This window comes from Setaria italica, chromosome III (genome assembly GCF_000263155.2).
Source record: "Setaria italica strain Yugu1 chromosome III, Setaria_italica_v2.0, whole genome shotgun sequence".
Classification (NCBI taxonomy): domain Eukaryota; kingdom Viridiplantae; phylum Streptophyta; class Magnoliopsida; order Poales; family Poaceae; genus Setaria; species Setaria italica.
In genome coordinates, this window is record NC_028452.1 from 10553608 (window position 1) to 10564291 (window position 10684).

A 10684-nucleotide genomic window follows, 5' to 3' on the forward strand; every position below is an offset into this window, starting at 1 on the left:
TTTTAGTCCCTAAAGTTTAGCAGCCCCAAACCAAATACCCCAAGAACAACATGTGGACTTCGCTTCCTGCTAGATCTCTTCTTGACTTGCGTAAACTACTGCAAACAATAGACAAAGCATTTGTGCTGTGAACTTTGGGGGTGTTTGGTTTGGGACGGCTAAACTTTAGACTAAAGTTTAGTCCCTTTTGAGCGGTCAAATAGGGTGACTAAAAGTTGCTAAACTTTAATCCCTAAAGTTAGCTCTTTAGTCCCCAAGAGGTTGTTAAAAGGGACTAAAGTAGATCTTAGACAGGATCTGCCCCTCATTAATGCCCCGTACCTCCTCCTACCCCTTCGGATTCAATCCTCCTCTGCACCCGCCCCGCCGCCGGCCCCTGCCCTCCCCGGCACCCGCCCCCGACCACCCGCCCGCCGCTCCTCCCGCCACTGCCCCCGCCACCCACTCGCCGCTCCTCGCCCCGAAGGCCAGCGGCAAAGGCAAAGAAGGCCAGCGGCAAGACATGGCGGGAGGATAGCGGGAGTGCTGGGTGACGGGGGTGGGAGAAAGAGGAGCGGGAGGTATTGATTAGGGGTAGTTTTATCTTTGTTCAACAGTTTTAATGATCTTTAGTGAGCTAGAATCAAACAGGGAGACTAAACTTTTAGTCCAATGAAAGGGGGACTAAGGCCTTGGTCAGACGAAGCAGCACTTGGGCTACGTGATCTTCAGATTGCAGTACGAGAGCATACGACAACGGCAGAAAGTAGCCGTTACCTTGGCAGCAGTTCCTGATGACACTGGTATAGTATTATGCATTGGTAACTGGGCGAAACATTGATGGAGGAAACGAACACTGAACTGCGTGGTTAAAAAATTTCTCGGATCAGGCATGCCTACAAATTCGGCCAGTCTGATTATTCAAGGCTGCTGCGCGAGGTAGCTGACATTAGTGTTTGCTGTAGCAGCATTCGCTGTGCTCCTGCAAGTTGCGAGTTTAGTTGACCCCACGGCGGAGCAGGGGCGCCTTGTTGGCCGGCATATATTCACGTGCCAAGTTGCGCCGGGCTTGATCTGTGCTATGATTCTGTCTCCAGAAGAACTTTGCTCGCTCGTCCGTGAGGTACTGAGGTGTATGTAGTACAGTAGAACTGATTACTGAAGAACTTCAGACTGAAACTTCGGACGAGAGCTGCTCGTTAACTGAGCTACTACCACTTCAATTCAAGGCCTTGTTTAGTTGGCAAAATTGGGAGATGCCAAATTACTGTTACAGCACTGTAGCACATTGTAGCGTTTCGTTTGTATTTGTAAATTATTATCTAAATATTGACTAATTAGGCTCAAAAGATTCGTCTCGCAAAGTACAACAAAATTGTGCAATTAGTTTTTAATTTCGTCTATATTTAGTACTCCATGCATGTACTGCAAGTTTGATGTGACGGGGAATCTTCTTTTTGCATAGTGTCAAAGTTGGAAGTTGGGGTGAAGTAAACAAGGGGCTACTCAGTTCCTTCTCTTTTTTGGAAAAAAAAATGATCCCATGAAATGCAGGCATCTAGCCTGACCTGGAAGGCTGAGCCAGAATGTCACTGGCACGCCTTTCGTTTTCGTATGCTTGAAGCGGCAGCTAGTTCGTCTAGCGATCGAGTTCTATTGCAGTTTCGGTGCAGACAAGGAGTCGTGGATGGGCACAAGAAGAATTGCCCGGTGTTTCATCTGCGGGCTGGATGGAGCCTGCTTGTGCGTTGTCACGGAGGCATGAAGACCCCACAGCATGTTCACCAATAGGAGGAGATCGGGTTATCCGAGCTGGGCTGGGCGGCTTGATCCATATGCCGGCAGCCTTGCAGGCAAATGTCCAGGCTTGCCGCGAGCAGGATCAGGTGGTCGGTCATGTGAATGCCACGTCAGTTCCAAACGTTCAGATCCAACAAGGTCGAGATAGTACACCTTTAGGATGATCGTTTCCCGTTCATCAGCGCGGGAATGGCTCCAATTGCTCTGGTTGTTTCGGAGGAGTATACCATTTGTAGGTTTCCTACAGATCACCCCCTCACTGACTTGATAAGGCCGTTAGAAAGGAGGAGAGGGATCCAAATCTTTACAACCCATATTATTGCTGGATCATATTTATTTCAAGTTTGGACTGAATTTTGAAAATGACACCTTTCTCCTAACTATCGTACTCCCTCCATCCCAAATTATTATCATTTTATTTTTTTAAGGACATAGTTGTTGCTACGTATCTAGACATAATATATATCTAGGTGCATAGCAAAACTAATGTATCTGGAAAAACCAAAACGAATAGTAATTAGGGACTGATGGAGCATTTTGTTTACTAGGATTTTCACACTGTGTACCTTAGAAAAATAAATATACATGGTTCGATTTCCTTTTAAAAAAATTCCTAGGGTGTTATGTAATTTATCCTTCAAGGGTTTATCGTCAAATATCCAAAGAAATAACTTTTGTTTTGAAGAATCCAAAGATAATCCTGATGATTTGGCTGTCAGTAAACTCATATATTGAATGCATTCCAACACGGGCTGATTAGTATCCAGCCCACTGACAAATATTCATGGGCCTTCGAAGCGACTCCCTTACTCCCCCAACCCCCACCAGACCACCACCACCCGGCCACACCTCTCTCAGACTCTCACCCTTTCTCTCCATTCCCTCGCGAATCAGAAAAAAAGCCGCGGGAGTTCGACGGAAATCGCCGGCGATGTCGTCGGTGACCACGAAGCTTTCCAGCGCCGCCAACTTCGCCTCGTCGGAAGCGCAGGCCCTCGTCGCTGTATGATCCCTCCGCAGCTCACCTCTCCGTCCCTGGCACCAACTCCCCCTCTTTGGTCGCGCCGCAAAACCCTAACCATCCGTCGATTCCCCCAACCCGCAGGAGATGCGCAAGGCTCTCGGCAACATGAAGTCCCTCGCCGTGGACTACGAGAGGGATGGCAAGTCCGATAAGGCAAGGCACACGAGCGTTCCCCCATTTTAATCCCCATCTCACCTCACCTCTAAACCCCTAATGTCCCAACCGCATGAGGTTGTCCTTTTCAGGTGCAGAAGCTTGAGGAGATGGTTCTGGAGATGGTGGCTTCGTACGAGGACTGCACGGCCTTGACCCAGGCGATTAAGGCGGTGCCTGAAGTGTACCAACCGTCTGATCAGGTGGGGGTGCTGCCTGCCTTCCCTATTGAAGCAATTCAGTGCGTTTGAATTGGAGCAATTTTGTCTAAATCTTTTTGGCTCCGTTGTCTTGGTATGGTCTCCACTTGAAGCCAACGGATTTCAAAACATTGATCGAGTCAGAGGTTAACAAGATCAAGGAAGCCTCATCAGCATCAGGGCAGAACAATCCAATGTTTCGACAGTTCAGGGAGTCTGTTTGGGTATGCAGTGTGCTCATTGGTCACATGATGATCATTCGGGATTATGCATATTATCTGTGCTCACTGCATTAGCTAGGTTCTCAAGTATAATCAACAATGAGTAGGAACTGAAATTGAAAATACCAGCTTCCTAGAATGAATTTCAGTTGGTTACGTTTGGGAAAATGATATGTTTGTATGCACTTGCAAGATATCTGATCTTTTATGTTTTGTGTTATTTTCTGCAGAATGTTCACCACGCAGGTCAGCCAATGCCTGGTGAGGAACAGGAGGACATTGTCATGACTAGCACCCAGATGAGCATCTTAAATGTCACATGTCCATTAACTGGGAAGCCGGTTATTGAGTTGGCAGATCCAGTTCGCTGGTACGAGTACAATTTTCTTTCGTAACCCTTTGAACATTCTACAACCAAAAGTTGAGCGGCATACTGTTCAGCCTGATAAAAATTGACCGAAGCTTTAAACCCTGTCACGGTAAAAGAGAATGATTAGTCACAATTTTATTTTCAACTGATAAAAGTGAAGGGAAACAGTAGGCACAAGAAACATGTTCCCACAGCACTTTGAATTATGTTTAATTGTTTATTGAGTACTACAAGATGTCTTGTATACTTTTGTTGACTTAATGAAATCAGGATTTTCCTGACCCCAGTGATATCGCATTCTTGTCAGCATAATGATTTGTTCTCAGTGTTCTCTGTTGTCACTATTAGCTTGGGATTGTCCATAGCATACAGTTTTTTATGCCAGATGTCTGGTGCTACTTGTACAACCCTTTCTGGTAACCTGAAGCCTTAGCCCAAAAGTAATAATCTCCCTTCTGTCACAAAGCCATTGACTGATAAATCTTCAATTGCCCTGATTGAACTAATGAATAGAGGGGATTTCTCGTTAGATAATTAAAATGTTATACACATAGATATAATTCATTGCCTTGACTGAACTCATGGTGGTCTCCTATGCAGTGTGGATTGCAGGCACATATATGAAAAGGGCCCAGTATTCCATTATATAAGGTCCCAAAAACCACCACAGTGCCCTATTGCAGGTACGTCGCTGCTCTCTGCCCATTCCTTGCTGCTTCCTTTTCACGAGGTGCTCACTTTGGTTTTTCTTCTTCAATCAGGCTGTCCCAGAGTCCTACAAATAGGGAAGGTTGTCTGTGATCCCCTCCTCCTCATTGAAATCGACGAGCTGCGTTCATCAGGGCCTGCTGCTCCAAATGCCACAAACATAGATGACTTTACTGATCTACTTGACGAAGATGATGAATGAGGAGCGTCTGGTAAAAGATGGCAGCAGCCAACAGTCATTATTGTGTAGGAGGATAATGTTTAGTATCTTCAGGACATACTGTCTTGTTCGGTGCTGTAGGACAGTGCTCTAGGAGGATGGGTTTTATTATGTTCAGGACGCACTCTTTCTCTTGTTGGGTGCTGCAGGAGGAAGGGAGCATGGGTTTTAGTATGTTCAGGATGCACTCTGTATCTTGTTGGGTGCTGCAGCTGCAGGAGGATTAGTATGTTCAGGATGCATCCTTAGTCTTGTTGGGTGCTGCCCATGACCTTGGTATGCTTCATAGAGAATGAGATTTTGATGTTTGGTTGAACTAATCTAACTGTGGAGATACTAGGGGATTCTTATTGTGCCCTATATGGCAATTTTCTCCTGTATCAAACTGGTTTTGTTCGATCGAGTGGATTCCCACCAGGAAAAGCACTCGATGCCTTCTGGACTTGATGAGTGGCCTGATCAAGCGACTAGGAGAGTCCCCAAGTGGACCCACCTCACAAGGTGCGCCTCTACTTGATTTTTTTTTTATCTGCACTTTCAGGTTACTAGCTAGGACAAAAACCTGGAGCAAGGTTTCATCTATTTATCGCTAAACATGTTCATTCAGCTACCATTAACTTTCCATCGCATGCTTATTGCAGTAGCTATGTTGTGACCCCTTGCTCGAAATTTCAGGTACTCAGAGGAAAGAAGAAACACCATAGAACGGAGTTCACGGTTCGCAGCTGCTCGGCTGCTGCAGGCCTGGATAGGGACGGTTGCTGCACGGATGGGATCATAAAGAGGCAGCGGCACAACTGCAGATACTCGTGACAAAGAGGTGCTGTCCGGCGAGGTACGGCGAGGTTGGCGATCATCGTGCACACGGTCACGGCGTGGCTAGGCTCAATGGGGCATGGGCGGACGAGCAAAACGTTGGAACGTACAGCTGGTGCTGGGCTGGCACCTCTCCTCAGCCGGGTGCCTTCAGGAGTGCAGCATCAGCATGCTGGATGTGCCAGCCAAAGAGGCCGGATCGTTGCAAGCGCCTGAACGTGCAACCGATCTCAGCTTACCATTGTTCTCGACGACTCGATCTCTCTTTGCCAAGACGGCCGCCATCCGGCAACCTCCGAGGAAATTCACAGGGTCAAGCAAAGCACATACCTGTCTGTCTACCTCACGGCTCCATGCCACTGGGAGGTGCACCATTTCCAACCTATTTCACAACTTTTTTTCTAAAATTAATCAAAGTTAGATAATCTATTTCATAATTTTATTTACAAACTTGTCAAAAGTTAGATAGGTTTTAGAATAAATTTATAACATCTTACATTTTAGGTTTTAGAATCAAACTAAAACATCTTACGTTCTAAAAACGAAGGATATGATCTAAAGATGGTGGGTTCTATTACCATTTCTGCTATAAAAGGGAATACTGATGATTCCCAAATGCAGGGTAGAATTGTATTTGTTCTAACATGACACCTTGAGCAGATTGCACAAGTAACCTCCTCAGAATCAATGCCGCCACCACCGTTCATCTATGACGGTATAACACTAACTCTGATCAACAGGACAACTTGAACGTAAGAAACATATGGGACAGAGGTGCAAAGCAGCCCTAAGCAAATTATGTTCTCATATTACTTAGTCTAGAACGATGCTAATGCCAACAAGCCCTCCATAGATGGCTTTGTCACAGCATACAGCTTATAAACATACAGGCAAGTTTAGAGCAGCAACAAATGCTGATAACATGGAGCACTGAAGGTTGTCATACAAAGTGCTCTAACACTACAACTACGGTACAAGTTTGATCAGCATCCTCTGTCCATCCATCTTTCATCAGACCCAATCATCAACCTGAAACTATCCACACTACACGACAGAAAAGTCCCTGCAAAATATCATCGCACTATAATTAGTGTGTTCGCACAAGAACAGATCAGCTCATATGCTTGGATGATGTAAGTATCACTAACATGAAGATGAAAGCAGTCCTAGCATTTCTTCACCTCCTGGATAATTTGCCTAACAGATCAGATCATCATGTCCATGGTTGAAACATCAATCACCCTGCCAACAACAGGCCTTTGCTCATGAACCTGCAGGATTTTTTAGTTAAAAGGCAGTTTACTCTAGAACTACAACAAAGTTGGACCATGGAGCACTTACAGTTGCACAACTGTTGCCCAGTGATTTTGGCACTTGTTGCTTCAAAGACAGGAATGGGGATGGATAATTGACATCACCAGAGTCCTTTTCTTTGTTTGCTGGAACCTTCTCAGTCAAAGATATGCCAAATATTTTGCAACTATTTGTGTTAACTTCCCTGTTATCTGGCCCATCCTTCCTGGCAGCAACAGTGGAGTGAAATTTCTCAACTGTCACATGCCTATTTCTCACTTCCCCAGAATCATGATGAGGCTGGAGCATCAATGATTGCTCAGTTCCTCCAATACCTCCATCATGGCCAAACATAGCAGGTCTATCATCCTCATTTTTATCCAAGGAACCATGCCCAAATTCAAACCGGGATATCTTCGAATTACCTCGTTGAAACATAAGGACAGATGGTGGAGATGAGGATTGAGATGGAAGCATTGGTGCTTGTGGCCCCCGAAAAGCACATCCATGAAGTTGTGTATGCCATTTATTCACCGCACTAGGCGCATGAGAACCGTCTTGTGGATGGAAGGCATTATTTCTCAAACACGCGTCAACTAGACTTCCTCGGTACGGACGAAATACTTCTTGACCTTGCAAGACCTTTTGGAATCTTTGAGACTCCCCAAAGCCTGAGCAATGGTAGGAAAACCCAGGGCTTCCTAGTGGTGTTCTGACACCAAGTCTTGGAACCCCCGGGATACTGTTACTCGCATCATTGGAGCAACTACGCTCATCAATGTACTGCATATTCCTTGCTTCACATGGCTGAGAAGTAGCAACAGCAGCATTGTCATGAGTTCTATAACCCAATAATTCTTGACCTTGCAAGACCTTGTGGAATTGGGCAGATTCCGCAAAATCAGGACGACCACTTCCATCTACCAAAACAAAAAGAAAGAAATTATTAAGATAAAAAATAATCATTGTGTCGACAGTTTTGCTGGACGCGGACTACGGACATACTTGGAACTAGGTAGTCTGGATTGACATGGGGAAGACATGGTTTCAGCCTCTTCGCATTTGGTGCAGACAGATGGGATCCTGAAACTGAGCTAGTCAGCTCGATCTCCCAAGGAGAAATCCTGTTTGGTCGACGGAAATCTACATCATCATCCCATCTAACCTGCATATAGATCATTGGTTTATAAAAAATGTGTAAGGTCATCAAGAAGATTATGTTTGCAGCAATTTAAAACTACCTTCCTCAAGTTGAGAGAAAATATTATCAGCCCACAATGGCGATTTCAGCGGGATAACAAACCAGAATAAAACTTATTTACTTCGTAGTGTCCCGATGAAGGAAACCAGGCTGGCACACAACATGCCTTTAAACTAATGATCATCAAAGTATGTAATCTGGAGGACATCTAACGAAAACCTTTAGTGTCATTAAAGTTCCAAATCAAACAGAGCTCTCAGAGGGGACTTTCTCTGGGTTCCATAGTAGGTTACAAGTTGCAATCCTCAACAATAGTTGTACAACGTGTTTGCCGCATAAATGTGCATGGTTGCTTATTGGCTTATGAGTAAGCAATTTGTGCAGTAAGTTTAGACTGACACGACAGCAACATGATGCAACTAGCTAATGTGCTGTGCAAAGGAACAGGATAAATTTTGTATATCTCTATCATGAGTTATTTTCAAACATATAGCTCAATTTACCACTAAAAAAGGTTACACAGAAAGGAAAGCTGGTGGAGTCATATCTTGCATGAAAATACAGCATACCATCAAACATTTCCACTTTGAACCACGCCACATAGGGTCAGCTTCGCTAATTCCTGCTATGATCCCAGTGTATCTGCAGAATAATCTCATGTGTCAACAATTTATCATAAATTTGTACAAGATCAGAGTAACTTTCAGAGCATACCTTCTTTCCGTAGCGTCATCACTCTCATATCTCATTTTGAACCTCAACCCAGCAGAAAATGGTTGGCTGAAGCTCTTCATGAACTTCGAGTATGGTATAATGAATTCAGATTGACTTAATCTGCAAGGGTTTTTTCAAAGCAATAACTCCCATCAGGACCGGTATTGTTGCTAGATAAAATGCAAGTCTTGCAGCAAAGCTATTTACAATTTTTTTTAGAATGTTTACGGTTTAATTTTCTACATCACAGTCCAAGAAGGTAGAAAAAAGCCCAACAGATACATGAGGAACGAAAGGTCACTACTTGCCTACTTGTCATAACATTTAAAAACATTTGAAAACCAAGCTTTTAGATTGAAAGGGTCCAAGCATAGGTAGCAACATCAACTCAAGGAGTAATATCACTTTGGCTTCCAGTAAGGACACTGAATCACTTAAATTGTTTTATGGGAAATTGGTAGCACTTAAGAACTATGTAACGGGACTTGCTGTGCTACATGAAAATAGTCAGGCACTGAATATCAGAAACAATTTCACATCTTCATCAGCCAGCAGTAAATAGTTCTGGCACTGTAGCAGATATGCACATAGTTTCTACTATCTCAAAGATTTGCAGCGACATGAGCATGTGGAAGCATTATAGAGAAGCCAGTACGTTCTTCATTACCTGGGGTTATAGTAGATGTGAAACACACTTTTCGTGGCAACAGCATGTGCTACATTGGCTAGAGAACCAAGATTTGAACACTGATTATAAAGCGCTGGAAAAGCAGATCCATTTTTAAGCTGAGCTGCACGGCGCACTCCAAGTCTCAGCTCCCCATCATCTCCCCTGAAAATTATGAGGAATCTTCAGAAAGGAGCGGCGCCAACATGTGATAATTATCTACATGTTCGTGTTGGCCTACCGCAGAAATAGTACGGCATCCCCTGAGACTAGCTTCTTCTTGTTGACAAATGCACTCCATCCAGTGGTTAAAAGGTGCCTGCGGGGCTGGCCTGCATCACATTCAGATGCAGATTCATCAGAAATCAAGGACCACACATGACATAACTCCTCATGTTGTCCTTTACATTCCTTAAAAAGGGACCATAACTTCCCAATAAATAATTAGCTGGTAAAATTTGTTACAATAACTAACGAACAACAGTGCAGATTCTTCAAGAGAAATGCTGTGTACAGCACACAAGAAAGCAATGCAGAGAGCATGAAACATTGGCATAGTTTATACATCTCTATCTCAGCATATAATCATTAGTTCTGATTATACAATGGTGAGATATATTCCAAAAGGACGATTGGCCAATCATGACTGCAAATCCTGGTCCTAGGTGAACAAATACAAATCATTCACAAGTGCTCAATCAGAACAAGAAGTGCAAGTTCTGAAAACACACTAGCCACCATTGAAGTGCTACTTTTCAATCCCATTGTGTGATACTGAATGGATTCAGGGTGAACCAGTACACTGTACAGAAGCCTATTGAATAAGACGTACATGTCCACGGCTCATACTCCAGTTACTAAAAACAAGGTAAAATCCTGAGAAATATTTGTTGATGTACCTCGATAGATGTGGCGGAACCTCCACTCTGTTCCGTGCAAATCCTTGGCGACAAGCTCCTGCGACGGCCGCTGCTGGCTGTAATCCTGCACCCCAAAACCACATGATTTAGCAAAGCAGCTCAGATCATCAACCGAGCCGGGCACCCGAAAGATGGAAGCTTTTTTCCAAGCCAATGCAAACGTACCAGAGGCGGGAAGCAGTCCTCGGCGGCGCGGCGCGGCACGGAGAAGCCGCCGTGCGTGCTGGTGTCGGAGGCCGTGAGCGTCTTGCAGAACATGTGCGGCATCCGCGAGAACCGCTGCTTCACGGTGTCCCCGTCCTCGCCGTCGCCGCCGCTCCCGTCCTCCGACCCTCCGCGCAGCCGCCTCGCGACCTCCTGCAAAGCGTCAGAAGCGGACGCCCGAAGAAACAAATCAG

At 44.8% G+C, this 10684-nt stretch overlaps 2 protein-coding genes across 3 annotated transcripts; one reads left to right on the top strand and one right to left on the bottom strand.

Moving 5' to 3' along the window:
* Nucleotides 1–2607: 2607 nt before the first annotated feature.
* LOC101775368 (E3 SUMO-protein ligase MMS21) lies at nucleotides 2608–5043 on the top strand. 2 transcript variants are annotated; one of them, XM_004961163.3, is made up of 7 exons: nucleotides 2608–2782; nucleotides 2885–2956; nucleotides 3049–3159; nucleotides 3270–3380; nucleotides 3608–3747; nucleotides 4348–4430; nucleotides 4509–5043. In XM_004961163.3, exons 1-7 carry the CDS (start codon nucleotides 2711–2713, stop codon nucleotides 4655–4657), a joined length of 738 nt encoding a protein of 245 aa, XP_004961220.1. In that variant the 5' UTR covers nucleotides 2608–2710; the 3' UTR covers nucleotides 4658–5043. The 2 variants fall into 2 exon arrangements, with proteins under 2 accessions (XP_004961220.1, XP_004961221.1); XM_004961164.3 differs by lacking the exon at nucleotides 3270–3380.
* A 1212-nt stretch (nucleotides 5044–6255) lies between these two features.
* LOC101776042 (auxin response factor 15) lies at nucleotides 6256–10667 on the bottom strand. The gene is made up of 10 exons (XM_004961166.3): nucleotides 10452–10667; nucleotides 10266–10350; nucleotides 9608–9698; nucleotides 9367–9531; nucleotides 8700–8819; nucleotides 8555–8627; nucleotides 7790–7949; nucleotides 6833–7704; nucleotides 6673–6762; nucleotides 6256–6554 (listed from the first exon to the last, which is right to left on the bottom strand). The coding sequence occupies exons 1-9, from the start codon at nucleotides 10551–10553 to the stop codon at nucleotides 6697–6699; spliced, it is 1734 nt and encodes a 577-aa protein (XP_004961223.1). The 5' UTR covers nucleotides 10554–10667; the 3' UTR covers nucleotides 6256–6554; nucleotides 6673–6696.
* Between the last annotated feature and the right edge of the window lie 17 nt (nucleotides 10668–10684).